The following is a 16,259-nucleotide window of genomic DNA, read 5'->3' as shown; positions in this document are numbered from 1 at the left end:
CATCAGGTGAGTTGTTTACATCAGGTGAGTTGTTTACATCAGGTGAGTTGTTTACATCAAGTGAGTTGTTTACATCAGGTGAGTTGTTTACATCAGGTGAGTTGTTTACATCAGGTGAGTTGTTTACATCAACAGGTTTGCCCTCTGTACTGAGTACGCCTGTGATGACGACATCACTTACGCCTGGCACGTGATCACCTCCACAGTGGACGAGCTGCTGCACGAGAGGCAGAGGTGTGACAGCAACAAGGAGGAGGGCAATCTGTGTGACCTTGACATAGGTAGGGAGGAGGGCAATCTGTGTGACCTTGACATAGGTAGGGAGGAGGGCAATCTGTGTGACCTTGACATAGGTAGGGAGGAGGGCAATCTGTGTGACCTTGACATAGGTAGGGAGGAGGGCAATCTGTGTGACCTTGACATAGGTAGGGAGGAGGGCAATCTGTGTGACCTTGACATAGGTAGGGAGGAGGGCAATCTGTGTGACCTTGACATAGGTAGGGAGGAGGGCAATCTGTGTGACCTTGACATAGGTAGGGAGGAGGGCAATCTGTGTGACCTTGACATAGGTAGGGAGGAGGGCAATCTGTGTGACCTTGACATAGGTAGGGAGGAGGGCAATCTGTGTGACCTTGACATAGGTAGGCAGGAGGGCAATATGTGTGACCTTGACATAGGTAGGGAGGAGGGAAATCTGTGTGTATCACTGATGTATATTTATGTTGATTGTGATGATGAAGCACTAATATCACATGAAACATAGACATTGACTTGTTATTTCAATATTTATTTTTCAAGAATCTGATGAAAATACATTTGCAGCATTTGAGGATGAAATTATTTTTGACAACCAACGAGATCACCTTCAGAGGGCACAGGTTGGTATAAAACTTCTTCAAAATCTGGCCATTTTTATGGTAGTATGAAACTTGTTAAAAATCTGGACAATTTTTTAGTTTGGTCTGATAGCGTTTAAAATTGTTATCTATAACTATGTTGACAACTATTTAGCTAGTTTATGTATGTGCTAGATTAGCTTTAGTGTGTAGGTGAACTTTTGTTGACATTTATCTAGGTTATGAGAAGTCTGTTTTTCAAAATGGTGTCCGACCCAAAATGTTACAACCCGCGTGTTCTGAGGTCACTCAGCAGACCGGTGTCGACCCACGTCAACAGACCCGTGTCGACCCATGTCAACAGCCGAGATGAGGACAGCTTAGACGAGCCGTGTAAGGAAGACAGGCCCCACCCCCAGACCTTCTCCCAGTTTCTACACTGTGACCTAGGCTACCCACCGGCTGACCCCCACACCAACAGGCCACACAAGAAGGAGAGCCCACACAACATCCCTCACAACAAAGTCGAAGAGAATCTGATGAGCTTCAAAAACCTTCTGGATCAACCAAAATGTCGTCAAATTCTTTCTGATGATGGCCAAAGAAAAATCACTAAACACCTGCGGAAGGTTGATGAGCTTTTGTCTATCAATAAAAATGATAATGAGCTGGACAAAATGAAGAAAGAAAAGGAGCACGAAGATGATGAAGAACGAGATAAGGATGAAAGCCTAACCCTAAGCCCACAAGTTAGTTCAATACAAATGTAGGGATGAGAACAGCTGAGCACTTAGCTCTGTCTCTTTACTTTCTATTTGTTTGTTTGTTTGTTTGTTTGGTTGGTTGGTTGGTTTAGTTTGTAGTAGAGTCAACAAACCTTACTTTGTTGTTATAAAATGTTATATTTAAGATATTTGAATTGAAATTATTTACTTCCTTTTCTTTATTATATTGTTTTCTTTTGGGGTTTTTTTAAATTGATAGCAAAGTCCTTTTTACTCATCACAGAGGATAGAAAAACTAAATTTAAAAACAAAATCATATTTAGACTAACTAGATGTAAACACACTTTGATAAAATTGTTGCCATATGTTGCTGAAATATTTTGACCTTTAATCCAAACAACTGTGTATCTAAGTACTATAGAAAAAAATATTTTGCCAATAATTATTTTTTTTATATATAGGCCTAGATCTAGATCTATTTACATTTTCAGATACAACAAAAAATCTATGTACTTTCATCCATTTAATTTATTTATTAGAAAATATTACTGTGCAATATTCTTTTCTTGAATGTGTTTTGAATAAAAATATAATAAAAACTAATAATTTATTATTGCTTGCAGGGCCTACACACAGAAAAAAAAAATTGTTCACAACAAAATTACTAAATGTTTGAACAAGATGATTTTAATAATTTCAATTTGATAATAGATTGCTAGCAGCTAGGCCTATAACTTATAAATAATTTATAAATAGCTAATAAACAATTTAAGACTAATTTACTCATTAAACGTAAGTCAGCTTTTAAAGAGTGCTGTTTAAAATTACTATAATTCTATTTCGCCTTAAACGAAAAAAAGTTATGGCAAGCGCCGGATTGGTGCCGAAACCCGGGATCGAACCAGGGACCTTTAGATCTTCAGTCTAACGCTCTCCCAACTGAGCTATTTCGGCTGCCGAAATTATATGGAATATGTAGGAAGGTATTATGGTACTACATAATAAAACAATTGCAAGAAATAATTATAGATCTATATTGCGTTATTGTTTAATGTTCCAACAGTTCTAAGCCAGCATTTTAAGATCTAGGTCTACATTTATTTTAAACAACTTCACTGTATTCTCTGTAAATAGATTACCCGGCTTAATAATATTGATTAATCGCAAAGTGTCATGGCGGATTTGACCTAGATCTAGAAGTGACCGTTTTTTATAACAAAAACGCCTTTCAAAAAATTCGAAAAAAATTAAGCGTTGACAATTTTTTTAAATAGTAGATCTAGGCCTATTTCAAAAAATTAGATCTAGATCTAGATCTATGTTATCTAATTTATATAACTAATATCACTCATCCTTTATGGTATTGATTATCTCTTGACAACTAGATCTAACCTGTGACGCTAAGTAAGAAACTCTACTACTCAGACTCAAGGTTGGGTGTCAGCCGGTGTAGTGTCATTTTGGGTTATCATGACTAGATTTCTAGATCTAGATCTCAGATCTAGAATATAGATCTAAATTTTTATACTAGATCTAGATATCTAGAATCTAGGATTATATGCATTGTTTCTTTCGGACAATCTCTGCGGGGGGGGGGGGGGGGGGCGGAAGCACATTTACCGCCCCCATCTCTTGACTGAAATAAAATACTGCCTAGAAAATATTATAATAAATATATCTAGCTTATTGCAACCGGTGTCCGCCCCTTCCTCGTAAGTTTTAAGTCCCGTCCCCCCCCCCCCCCGGGGAAAATGTCTGAAAGATACACTGCCTATATGCTTATATGTTTAGCCTATATATTTACGATTTTATTTATTAAGAAATTATTTATTATGTAGATGACTCGGTGCATATTTATTTCCACTGTACGGCCTGAGATGGTAGATGAAATATTCCAGCTCCAACATTTTGCCAGGTTTAATGTAGTGGAAGCTCACAGCGTAGTCGCTCATCCATTTTATACCCTGCAACATTGTTAGCAGATGGTTAGGGTTCGAGTCCCAAGACACTTGGGGCAAGCGTAATGGTTTGAGCTGACAAAACACACATAGGCCACATCAATTAGTGCTACTAATGAGATAATTAGACTCACACTTTTAGTACCGTTATATAGGTCATACAGGCTGTAAGCAGGGGGGTAGTAGGGCACCAAATGGTACTCTGGGTAGTTGGGATGGAACCTCGTCCTGCCCTGGCTGTCTACAGTCTCGCCTGCCCTGACGCCCAGTCTTTGCAGGCACTCGCCCATAGCCACGTCCTCCTCCCTCCCCTCTTGTCTGCACTTCTGTGCGTCTCCGTGCAGGCACAGTCGTCTCAGCGCCTCCTTGCTCAGAACATAGCCGGCCCCACCACTGTCAACACAGGTAGGACAACTGTCAACACATGTAGGACATGGTAGGACAACTATCAACATATGTAGGACAACTGTCAACACAAGTAGGACATGGTAGGACAATTCTCAACACGTGTAGGACACAGTAGGACAACTGTCAACTCATGCAGGACACAGAGTTTCTTCCAGACATATCTTTAAAGGGGGGGGGAGGGGCAATACGAAAAAAGTCTACCGTCACCCCCCCCCCCCCCCAATGAAATGGAATTCATATAGAAAATATATACACTGGTAGGACAAAGAACACGGCAGGACACACTTTCCACTAGCACATGATGATAGCCGGATAATCACCTGTTGTAGCCCTGCTTGACCTTGACCTTGTAGATGTTACCGAAATAAACCGGGTCATTGCAGTCCTTGTCAGAGAGGAAGAAGAGCAGGTTCTCCACGATGACGTAAGTGTCGTCGTCAGCCTGGCAAACACAGACAACTCTTCATGTCAGATTCTCTCCCCTCCCCCAACAACTCTTCAAGTCAAATCAGATTCTCACCCCCCCCCCCCCTCCAATAACTCTTGTATCAGATTCCCCACCCCCCACCCTCCAACTCTTGTATCAGATTCCCCCCCCCCCCCCCCACCCTCCAACTCTTGTATCAGATTCTCTACCCCTGACGACAACAATATTCAACTCTTGTTTCTGTTGTAGGTCAGGCCTAGAAAATCGTGTCTTGACACACATTAAAACGTCACAGTTTTTGGGTCGAGGTTTAAAGCCTCTGCCTCCAACATCTGCCTCCAACATCTGCCTCCAACATCTGCCTCCAACATCTGCCTCCAACATCTGCCTCCAACATCTGCCTCCAACATCTGCCTCCAACATCAGGCAAAAATCTTGAAGGTGATCCACTTTGGGGTCATCCATAAATGACGTCACGCTTTTTTTGACGATTTTACCTCCCCCCCTCCCCTCCCCTCCGTCACACATCGTCACAAAAAGCCAGACCCACTCCCTTAAATGACGTCACACCTCAGCCTACAATCCCCCCCCCCCTCAAAATTGCAGTTGAATTTTTTTTAAACATCGATATTTTTCAAAATCTTGTCTGAACTCTGTCAAAATAGAGTATTTTAATCGACTCCTATTGCAATTTATGAAAACAGTTTTATAAAACGCAAAATAACGTCTAAAATTCGTTTTCTAACATTGCTTTTTTATAATGCAAAAGTGTGATATCGCACCATCTGAACCCCCCACCCCTCCCCCTCATCACACACCGTCACAAAATTACGGACCCCCCTCCCCCTACGAGTGTGACATCATTCATGGACGACCCCTTTATGCAGTACAAAGTAGCCCAAATATTCCCCCGTGCTAGACTACAGCGCTGACTGACCTTCATGAACCAATCAAACTGCTGGAAGTGATGACGATAAACGTAGCTAAACGCCTCCATGGTTTTCACTGACAGCTGATCCCTGCCCTCCGTCACGTTCAGCCCGATCGCGGGGAAACTCGAGTTGCTCTGGGAGCTAGAACAGTTACTGGTCAATTCATGGACAATCACTGCTTAAGACAATCATTGGACATATAAACAAGACAGTCATTGGACATATAAACAAGACAGTCATTGGACATATAAACACGACAATCATTGGACATATAAACACGACAGTCATTGGACATATAAACAAGACAGTCATTGGACATATAAACACGACAATCATTGGACATATAAACACGACAGTCATTGGACATATAAACAAGACAGTCATTGGACATATAAACACGACAGTCATTGGACATATAAACAAGACAATCATTGGACATATAAACAAGACAGTCATTGGACATATAAACAAGACAATCATGCCAGTGTCAGTGTTTGCCCCTGTCAGTATTTGTCTCTGTCTGTCAGTATTTGTCCCTGTCAGTATTTGTCCCTGTCTGTCAGTATTTGTCTCTGTCTGTCAGTATTTGTCTCTGTCAGTATTTGGTTCTGTCTGTCAGTATTTGTCTCTGTCTGTCAGAATTTGTCTCTGTCTGTCAGTATTTGTCTCTGTCTGTCAGTGTTTGCCCCTGTCAGTATTTGTCTCTGTCTGTCAGTGTTTGCCCCTGTCAGTATTTGTCTCTGTCTGTCAGTATTTGTCTCTGTCTGTCAGTATTTGTCTCTGTCTGTCAGTATTTGTCTCTGTCTGTCAGTGTTTGCCCCTGTCAGTATTTGTCTCTGTCTGTCAGTATTTGTCTCTGTCTGTCAGTATTTGTCTCTGTCAGTATTTGTCTGTCTGTCAGTATTTGTCTCTGTCTGTCAGAATTTGTCTCTGTCTGTCAGTATTTGTCTCTGTCTGTCAGTGTTTGCCCCTGTCAGTATTTGTCTCTGTCTGTCAGTATTTGGTTCTGTCTGTCAGTATTTGTCCCTGTCTGTCAGTATTTGTCTCTGTCTGTCAGTATTTGTCTCTGTCTGTCAGTGTTTGCCCCTGTCTGTCAGTATTTGTCTCTGTCTGTCAGTATTTGTCTCTGTCTGTCAGTATTTGTCTCTGTCTGTCAGTGTTTGACACTGTCTGTCAGTATTTGTCTCTGTCTGTCAGTGTTTGCCCCTGTCAGTATTTGTCTCTGTCTGTCAGTATTTGTCCCTGTCTGTCAGTATGTGTCCCTGTCAGTATTTGTCTCTGTCTGTCAGTGTTTGCCCCTGTCAGTATTTGTCTCTGTCTGTCAGTATTTGTCTCTGTCTGTCAGTATTTGTCTCTGTCTGTCAGTATTTGTCTTTGTCTGTCAGTATTTGTCTCTGTCTGTCAGTATTTGTCTCTGTCTGTCAGTATTTGTCCCTGTCAGTATATGTCCCTGTCAGTATTTGACCCTGTCAGTATATGTCCCTGTCAGTATTTGACCACTGACCTCATATAAAGAACCTTCTCTGCGTGTGTCGCCCATGTTTTTTTTACCACTTCCGCCCTCGTATTGAGAGTACTTGGTGACGTCATCACCCAAATGAGAACTTTGACCTGTTTCCTCAGGTCGGCTAGGCTGACGTCATCAACTCCTGGCGGAACAAAAGTGTCAAATCTGGTCTTTTGACGTCACCAACAAGTGACTTAACGCCTTGTCTAAATATAGACCTACACGTGACTTGACACCTTGACTAAATTTAGACCTACACGTGACTTGACGCCTTGTCTAAATATAGAACTACACGTGACTTGACGCCTTGTCTATATATAGAACTACACGTGACTTGACGCCTTGTCTTAATATAGACCAACAAACCTACCGTGCTGTCTGGTGCCATTAATGACGTCAAAGTTTGCCGTTAAGACCCTGGCAGTGTCACGTGACAAGTGTGAGCCTCCGAAGAAAACGATGAAACTGACACAACACGCCGTATAGCCCGAGGTGAAAGCAACAATGAACGTCTTCACCTGCATCCTGTACCAAACTACTGGAGGTCACGTCACGTGGACTGGTCAAACGTTTAGATCACGTCACGTGGACTGGTCAAATGTTTAGATCACGTCACGTGAACGGGTCAAAACGTTTAGATCACGTCACGTGAACGGGTCAAAACGTTTAGATCACGTCACGTGAACGGGTCAAAACGTTTAGATCACGTCACGTGAACGGGTCAAAACGTTTAGATCACGTCACGTGAACGGGTCAAAACGTTTAGATCACGTCACGTGAACGGGTCAAAACGTTTAGATCACGTCACGTGAACGGGTCAAAACGTTTAGATCACGTCACGTGAACGGGTCAAAACGTTTAGATCACGTCACGTGAACGGGTTGAAACATTTAGATCACGTCGCGTGAACGGGTCAAACGTTTAGATCACGTCACGTGAACGGGTCAAAACATTTAGATCACGTCACGTGAACGGGTCAAAACATTTAGATCAAGTCACGTTAACATGTCAAACGTTTTAATGTTGGAGGAAATACTTTCAAAACTGGTTTGAAATACTGCAGCTTAGTTCATGTGATCCAGTCAATAGAGATTAGCTAAATCGGCTTAAGATTATTGATGTTGCATGAAATTAATACAGACTGTGTTAATATAGTCTCACTAAAGTGTTAGGGCTACCTCATCGTGTCTCACCAAAGTGTTAGGGCTACCTCATTGTATCTCACTAAAGTGTTAGGGCTACCTCATCGTGTCTCACCAAAGTGCTACCTCATTGTGTCTCACCAAAGTGTTAGTGCTACCTCATCGTGTCTCACCAAAGTATTAGGGCTACCTCATTGTGTCTCACCAAAGTGCTACCTCATTGTGTCTCACCAAAGTGCTACCTCATTGTGTCTCACCAAAGTGCTACCTCATTGTGTCTCACTAAAGTATTAGGGCTACCTCATTGTGTCTCACCAAAGTGTTAGAGCTACCTCATCGTGTCTCACCAAAGTGCTACCTCATTGTGTCTCACCAAAGTGCTACCTCATTGTGTCTCACCAAAGTGCTACCTCATTGTGTCTCACCAAAGTGCTACCTCATTGTGTCTCACCAAAGTGCTACCTCATTGTGTCTCACCAAAGTGCTACCTCATTGTGTCTCACCAAAGTGCTACCTCATTGTGTCTCACCAAAGTGCTACCTCATTGTGTCTCACCAAAGTGCTACCTCATTGTGTCTCACCAAAGTGCTACCTCATTGTGTCTCACCAAAGTGCTACCTCATCGTGTCTCACCAAAGGGCTGCCTCATTGTGTCTCACTAAAGTGTTAGGGCTACCTCATCGTGTCTCACTAAAGTGTTAGGGCTACCTCATCGTGTCTCACCAAAGGGCTACCTCATTGTGTCTCACCAAAGTATTAGGGCTACCTCATTGTGTCTCACCAAAGTGCTACCTCATTGTGTCTCACCAAAGTGCTACCTCATTGTGTCTCACCAAAGTGCTACCTCATTGTGTCTCACCAAAGTGCTACCTCATTGTGTCTCACCAAAGTGCTACCTCATTGTGTCTCACCAAAGTGCTACCTCATTGTGTCTCACCAAAGTGTTAGTGCTACCTCATCGTGTCTCACCAAAGTATTAGGGCTACCTCATTGTGTCTCACCAAAGTGCTACCTCATCGTGTCTCACCAAAGTGCTACCTCATTGTGTCTCACCAAAGTGCTACCTCATTGTATCTCACCAAAGTGCTACCTCATTGTGTCTCACCAAAGTGCTACCCCATTGTGTCTCACCAAAGTGTTAGAGCTACCTCATCGTGTCTCACCAAAGTGTTAGAGCTACCTCATCGTGTCTCACCAAAGTGCTACCTCATTGTGTCTCACCAAAGTGCTACCTCATTGTGTCTCACCAAAGTGTTAGAGCTACCTCATTGTGTCTCACTAAAATGTTAGAGCTACCTCATTGTGTCTCACTAAAGTGTTAGAGCTACCTCATCGTGTCTCACCAAAGAGCTACCTCATCGTGTCTCACCAAAGTGTTAGAGCTACCTCATCGTGTCTCACCAAAGTGCTACCTCATTGTGTCTCACCAAAGTGCTACCTCATTGTGTCTCACCAAAGTGTTAGTGCTACCTCATCGTGTCTCACCAAAGTATTAGGGCTACCTCATTGTGTCTCACCAAAGTGCTACCTCATCGTGTCTCACCAAAGTGCTACCTCATTGTGTCTCACCAAAGTGCTACCTCATTGTGTCTCACCAAAGTGCTACCTCATTGTGTCTCACCAAAGTGCTACCTCATTGTGTCTCACCAAAGTGCTACCTCATTGTGTCTCACCAAAGTGTTAGAGCTACCTCATCGTGTCTCACCAAAGTGTTAGAGCTACCTCATCGTGTCTCACCAAAGTGCTACCTCATTGTGTCTCACCAAAGTGCTACCTCATTGTGTCTCACCAAAGTGCTACCTCATTGTGTCTCACCAAAGTGCTACCTCATTGTGTCTCACCAAAGTGTTAGAGCTACCTCATCGTGTCTCACCAAAGTGTTAGAGCTACCTCATCGTGTCTCACCAAAGTGCTACCTCATTGTGTCTCACCAAAGTGCTACCTCATTGTGTCTCACCAAAGTGCTACCTCATTGTGTCTCACCAAAGTGCTACCTCATTGTGTCTCACCAAAGTGTTAGTGCTACCTCATCGTGTCTCACCAAAGTGTTAGAGCTACCTCATCGTGTCTCACCAAAGTGCTACCTCATTGTGTCTCACCAAAGTGCTACCTCATTGTGTCTCACCAAAGTATTAGGGCTACCTCATTGTGTCTCACCAAAGTGCTACCTCATCGTGTCTCACCAAAGTGCTACCTCATTGTGTCTCACCAAAGTGCTACCTCATTGTGTCTCACCAAAGTGTTAGTGCTACCTCATCGTGTCTCACCAAAGTGCTACCTCATTGTGTCTCACCAAAGTGCTACCTCATTGTGTCTCACCAAAGTGCTGCCTCATTGTGTCTCACCAAAGTGCTACCTCATTGTGTCTCACCAAAGTGCTACCTCATTGTGTCTCACCAAAGTGCTACCTCATTGTGTCTCACCAAAGTGCTACCTCATTGTGTCTCACCAAAGTGCTACCTCATTGTGTCTCACCAAAGTGCTACCTCATTGTGTCTCACCAAAGTGTTAGAGCTACCTCATCGTGTCTCACCAAAGTGTTAGAGCTACCTCATCGTGTCTCACCAAAGTGCTACCTCATTGTGTCTCACCAAAGTGCTACCTCATTGTGTCTCACCAAAGTGCTACCTCATTGTGTCTCACCAAAGTGCTACCTCATTGTGTCTCACCAAAGTGTTAGAGCTACCTCATCGTGTCTCACCAAAGTGTTAGAGCTACCTCATCGTGTCTCACCAAAGTGCTACCTCATTGTGTCTCACCAAAGTGCTACCTCATTGTGTCTCACCAAAGTGCTACCTCATTGTGTCTCACCAAAGTGCTACCTCATTGTGTCTCACCAAAGTGTTAGTGCTACCTCATCGTGTCTCACCAAAGTGTTAGAGCTACCTCATCGTGTCTCACCAAAGTGCTACCTCATTGTGTCTCACCAAAGTGCTACCTCATTGTGTCTCACCAAAGTATTAGGGCTACCTCATTGTGTCTCACCAAAGTGCTACCTCATCGTGTCTCACCAAAGTGCTACCTCATTGTGTCTCACCAAAGTGCTACCTCATTGTGTCTCACCAAAGTGTTAGTGCTACCTCATCGTGTCTCACCAAAGTGCTACCTCATTGTGTCTCACCAAAGTGCTACCTCATTGTGTCTCACCAAAGTGCTGCCTCATTGTGTCTCACCAAAGTGCTACCTCATTGTGTCTCACCAAAGTGCTACCTCATTGTGTCTCACCAAAGTGCTACCTCATTGTGTCTCACCAAAGTGCTACCTCATTGTGTCTCACCAAAGTGCTACCTCATTGTGTCTCACCAAAGTGCTACCTCATTGTGTCTCACTAAAGTGTTAGGGCTACCTCATTGTGTCTTACCAAAGAGCTAGGACTACTTTATTCTGTCTTATTAAAGGAGAATTCTAACAGCATGCAGCCAAATATCGACCAACATAGCTTTAAACGTGTGACAGATGGTTTCATAATGGAAGGCGGGGGAGGGGGGAAGGGAGGATGGCTTATCAAAAACATGTAAACAGTAGATCTCTCTCTCTCTCTCGATGTATATATATAGGCCTATATATATATATATATATATATATATATATATATATATATAGGCCTATATATATAAATATTTATATATAGGCATATATTTAAAAAATCTGTCTGAGTGGTGGCATCTCAGCCGCAGGGTGCGGTTTGGCGCCCACACTTCCCCAGCGGTAGTCTTAGTAGATGGGCGTCCTGCACAGGGGATCAGTCAGGGGGTCAGTCAGGGGGTCAGTCAGGGGGTCAGTCAGGGGTCAGGGGTACAAGCTGGAACAACCGGAGGTAGATGTATAAAGTTTCGTTGACAAAAGACGTTATGTTTAAACACAATCATCCCTGTGTTTAAACACACGGCCGTCATATGCCCGCCAGCTGGCTATTAGGATTCAGTGACGTAGGCAGGGGTGTTTGGGGGGTGGTTATAACCCCCATTGACCCCTCTTTTTTTAAAAAAATATTAATGTCATAATACCAAAGTAACTTATTCACATCTATTTCTGAATCAGTATAATTATATGTATAATTGTATTTGTATGTTTAGGAGAGCCATCTAAAAACTGACTCTTTGGTTACTGAGTTGGTTATTCCCCCCCCCCCCCCTACACCATTTCACCACCAGACCGTGACAGGCCGTAATTGTGTAGAGCGACATTAATGTCACACATACGTATACGCTGGGAGGTCATTTAAATACTTCATGATCACGTAATGATTAATTACCTCCCTTACCATAATTCTCTTAAAAACCTGATAGAGCTGTCTAACGATTTGTTCTATTACTTCTGTCCTCTCAATTTTCTCTACCAGAACAGAAAATGACTGAGGTTAAAAAAAAAACATCTGCACCTACCTAACGCATAGATGCTACAAAAGTTGATTATATCATTAGTCGGTAAAAGTTCTTGATCATAGCTCTGCTTAAAATCATGAATTCTATTTTTTTAAACTAGCTCTGGCACTAAGACTTACAGTTTTAGTAAAAACATTTTTCAAGACAAATAATTAAAACTTTTTTTTTTACTTTATTTTAAGAAATCACTTTACAAAATTTTACATAATTTACAGCTTACTTTACCCAAAGCATATTTACATATCACCTTAAACATCACCATGAACATCATACACATCACTTACACATTACTTACACATCACTTACACATCACTTACACATCACCTCACACATCACCTCACACATCACCTCACACATCACCTCACACATCACCTCACACATCACCTCACACATCACCTCACACATCATCTCACACATCACCTCACACATCACCTCACACATCACCTCACACATCACCTCACACATCACCTCACACATCACCTCACACATCACCTCACACATCACCTCACACATCACCTCACACATCACCTCACACATCACCTCACACATCACCTCACACATCACCTCACACGTCACCTCACACATCACCTCACACATCACCTCACACATCACCTCACACATCACCTCACACATCACCTCACACATCACCTCACACATCACCTTACCTATTACACATTTATACCTAAGTTTTATTCACAACTGACTATTTTCACCTGCACAAAATATTTTTTTACTTGATGTTCTGACCATCTTTCAACATGGAAACATTTTTTTGCTGTCTTTTTAATCTACTAACAATACAAATTAACATAGGAATAAGACCCAGGACAATTTCAATAAATATTCAATCTAATCTTCTGGCATTGAAAACATAAGTCACATTCATTCCATTCCATCATCTAGTAGTGTCCAAAATAATATCATACAGGATTTGGTAGTATGAAAAATATCATATAGGATTTGGTAGTATGAAAAATATCATACAGGATTTGGTAGTATCAAAAATAACATACAGGATTTGGTAGTATATCCTACACCAACATATTCAGTGATTGAAAAAAAAAACATCAGCAATGACAACAGTTTAAAACTGCTAAAAAATACAATTATATAGCCCTTGTGTATTTTTATCAATGGTCATATGCAGTATAATATCAGTGATATAGTGGTAGACTACTTCAAACAGCTACATACTTTCAACTCACAGCAAGAAAACTTCATTAGATATTGAATTAACTAAGGGGCAAATTTAGAAATATCTCTAACATTAGATTGACTTTATTAATGACTACAGCTAAAAATGTGATCCTTATGATACTTTGCTGTTACTTTAAACCTCCCTCCAATTTAATCTCGAAATATTTAGCAATTATTGAATGTCATAGAATTGGATAACTGATATGGATCATATGAACTAGGTCAAGGGTACACCACCTTCTGCATGAAAAAACTAGTTCTCTGGATTTTATAATATCTACATGTAAAAACCATTTTAGTGTCTACATATTTTAAGGTTTAAAAAAAAAAATGATGGTCCACTAGATGTATTTGAAGACATTCGTTGAAAATATTATTTCGTCTACAAGACGTCATGTAATGAATGGAAAACGCCAATCTAACTAGTGTTATTTTGCAAGAATGTGCTAGAATTGGTCCTATAGTTATCTACTCAAGATGTTCTAAGGATCAGCTGCTATAGTTATGTCTACTGCATCCATCTGCTGATTGGTGACATTTTCTTCTCGACGATGCAGGTTCTCAGCCAAACCATTTCCTGTTTCATCAGACATGGCTCTGATCAGACGTCTGGTGCCGGCTATTCCAGAATCTTCTACCCCAGGTGTCTGCTCTGGCATCAATGGCTCAGCTGCTGCCGTTGGTTTGTTGGTGCCACGGTTTCCTGCTGCAATCTTTCCTCCTGGACCTAGAAATAAATTACCCAAAGATATTTTTAAAAAGGAAATTAGTTTTGTTGAGAATGCTCAGTAGATATTCTATTTTTAGCCTAGAAGCAAACATGGTTGGTGAGGTCATACCATGTGGTCTTCTCCTCCACACACATATGTAAAGCACAAGACCCACAATTCCTAGCACCACCACACCTGCTAGAGTACCGCCTAGAGCCTTGGCAGTTTCACAACATGGCCCAGACCCAGAACTCACTGATGGGAGAGAAACACGGGTAAGCATTGATGTAATCATTAATGTAAGCATTGATAGAATCATTAATGTAAGCACTGATGTAATCATTAATGTAAGCATTGATAGAATCATTGATGTAATCAAAGTGTAAGCATCATTCACTCAACAACATGGTTTTCTAAAACATAGGAATCTATCTATGATAGTTTCACCACTAAACAGACTAAATACTTGTATCCATATATATATATATATATATATATATATATATATATATATATATATATATATATATATATATATATATATATATATATATATATAATCTATTGATATATAGGCCCATATAAAGAATGTGAGTCTATGTGAGATTGCTTCAATAAACCACAACAAACCATCTAGGAAAGAGGTCATGAATATCAATATTATCAAACTAACAATATCTTTTCCTAGCCAAATCCTTATTTTAGATGCTACCAGGACGTATGTCCTGCACCCCCCCCCCACCCCACCCATGAGGAAAACATAATTGACAGGTCACCTGTGTTGGAGGAGGCAGGGAACCTGACTTGACAGGCAAACTTGCAGGAGGGGTCTGGCATTGAACTGACGTTATGGACCTGACACCACCGCAACAGTTCCCCCTCCGACATCCCCCCATCAAAACAAGATTTGTTTTGTCCAGCATGGCAGTACTCGTCAAAGCCATGACATATGCCGGCAGGGAGACACTTTAGTGGCTTGTCTGCTGGACATTTTATACTGACCAGTTTCTCCACAGCTGTTGATGAAAAATATCAAGTAGTCATTTTTGTTTACATTGTTGTTTTCTTCTTATTCAGATGTTGAGTGAAATACACTCACTGACACTCAGTAAACAGTTGCCAGGAACATTTTTCAACATTTTAGCAGACAATAATTTTGTTCAGTCAGTTAATATATGAGAATTAAAAAAAAACAAATCAAGGTATATCAAGACATTAATTTCATGCACACAATGAAATAATTTTTCACTTATTTAAAATAATTTTAAGCTTTCTTGTGTCAAATTGGTAGAGTAAACAAAAAAAGCTTAGGTGGATCTTTATTAAAAATCATGAGCTATTTAGTAGGCCTAACATTGGTACAAAAACTTGAAACCAACCATTCGACAAATCCAGTGTGGGGAATCTCGCCTGACAGGCCAGGGTGCAGAGGTCACGGTCACGCATCAGCTGAGATCTGTTCTGCCCCGAAGATTGGCACCACAGTTCCAGCTGGTCAGCGGGGATGTCCCGGGGGAAACATGACTCGAGACTCCCAGAATAGCAAAACTGGTCGGCATTGTAGCAGACTCCGTAGGGCAAACACTTGAAGGGTTTTCCCGCTTGACATCTGCTAGTGGTCAGCTGGTCTAGTGTTGGCTGCCCTACAGTTACACAGTTGAACGGTTCGTACAATACTGAGCACACACTTTGTCCTACAGTTACACAGTTGAACGGTTCGTACAATACTGAGCACACACTTTGTCCTACAGTTACACAGTTGAACGGTTCGTACAATACTGAGCACACACTTTGTCCTACAGTTACACAGTTGAACGGTTCGTACAATACTGAGCACACACTTTGTCCTACAGTTACACAGTTGAACGGTTCGTACAATACTGAGCACACACTTTGTCCTACAGTTACACAGTTGAACGGTTCGTACAATACTGAGCACACACTTTGTCCTACAGTTACACAGTTGAACGGTTCGTACAATACTGAGTACACACTTTGTCCTACAGTTACACAGTTGAACGGTTCGTACAAT

The 16,259-nt window shown here is 41.6% G+C and overlaps 3 protein-coding genes, 1 long non-coding RNA gene and 1 other non-coding gene across 8 annotated transcripts in view; 1 reads left to right on the top strand and 4 right to left on the bottom strand.

Annotated features, from left to right (window-relative positions):
* Positions 1 to 1,991, top strand: part of LOC131958402 (aromatic-L-amino-acid decarboxylase) — a 31,376-nt gene extending 29,385 nt beyond the window's left edge. For all 3 annotated transcript variants that reach the window (XM_059323412.1, XM_059323413.1, XM_059323411.1), the window contains 3 exons: positions 136 to 281; positions 799 to 878; positions 1,076 to 1,991. In XM_059323412.1, coding sequence (XP_059179395.1) covers positions 136 to 281; positions 799 to 878; positions 1,076 to 1,606 — 757 coding nt within the window. In that variant the 3' untranslated portion in view covers positions 1,607 to 1,991. The remainder of the gene's footprint in view (positions 1 to 135; positions 282 to 798; positions 879 to 1,075) is intronic.
* LOC131958404 (uncharacterized) overlaps positions 1 to 3,030 on the bottom strand; it is a 37,544-nt gene extending 34,514 nt beyond the window's left edge. Inside the window, exon 1 of the long non-coding RNA XR_009389234.1 lies at positions 2,954 to 3,030. This is a non-coding gene — a long non-coding RNA (uncharacterized LOC131958404). The remainder of the gene's footprint in view (positions 1 to 2,953) is intronic.
* Trnaf-gaa (transfer RNA phenylalanine (anticodon GAA)) lies at positions 2,443 to 2,515 on the bottom strand. Its single transcript has one exon. It is a non-coding gene; the product is annotated as a tRNA-Phe (tRNA).
* A 292-nt stretch (positions 3,031 to 3,322) lies between the features above and the next one.
* On the bottom strand, positions 3,323 to 7,357 carry LOC131958413 (glycoprotein-N-acetylgalactosamine 3-beta-galactosyltransferase 1). Of its 2 annotated transcripts, none has more exons than XM_059323435.1 (6): positions 7,164 to 7,357; positions 6,791 to 6,935; positions 5,292 to 5,427; positions 4,248 to 4,369; positions 3,654 to 3,912; positions 3,323 to 3,525 (listed from the first exon to the last, which is right to left on the bottom strand). In XM_059323435.1, the coding sequence occupies exons 1-6, from the start codon at positions 7,315 to 7,317 to the stop codon at positions 3,385 to 3,387; spliced, it is 957 nt and encodes a 318-aa protein (XP_059179418.1). In that variant the 5' UTR covers positions 7,318 to 7,357; the 3' UTR covers positions 3,323 to 3,384. The 2 variants fall into 2 exon arrangements, with proteins under 2 accessions (XP_059179418.1, XP_059179419.1); XM_059323436.1 differs by having other exon boundaries at positions 3,362 to 3,525; positions 3,665 to 3,912.
* A 5,559-nt stretch (positions 7,358 to 12,916) lies between these two features.
* Positions 12,917 to 15,874, bottom strand: LOC131958408 (uncharacterized). The gene is made up of 4 exons (XM_059323426.1): positions 15,607 to 15,874; positions 15,004 to 15,243; positions 14,357 to 14,482; positions 12,917 to 14,244 (listed from the first exon to the last, which is right to left on the bottom strand). Exons 1-4 carry the CDS (start codon positions 15,671 to 15,673, stop codon positions 14,000 to 14,002), a joined length of 678 nt encoding a protein of 225 aa, XP_059179409.1. The 5' UTR covers positions 15,674 to 15,874; the 3' UTR covers positions 12,917 to 13,999.
* Between the last annotated feature and the right edge of the window lie 385 nt (positions 15,875 to 16,259).

This window comes from Physella acuta, unplaced genomic scaffold (assembly GCF_028476545.2).
Source record: "Physella acuta isolate Inbredline_101_S28 unplaced genomic scaffold, ASM2847654v3 ptg001326l, whole genome shotgun sequence".
NCBI lineage: Eukaryota > Metazoa > Mollusca > Gastropoda > Physidae > Physella > Physella acuta.
This window is presented reverse-complemented; position numbering and strand designations above follow the sequence as displayed.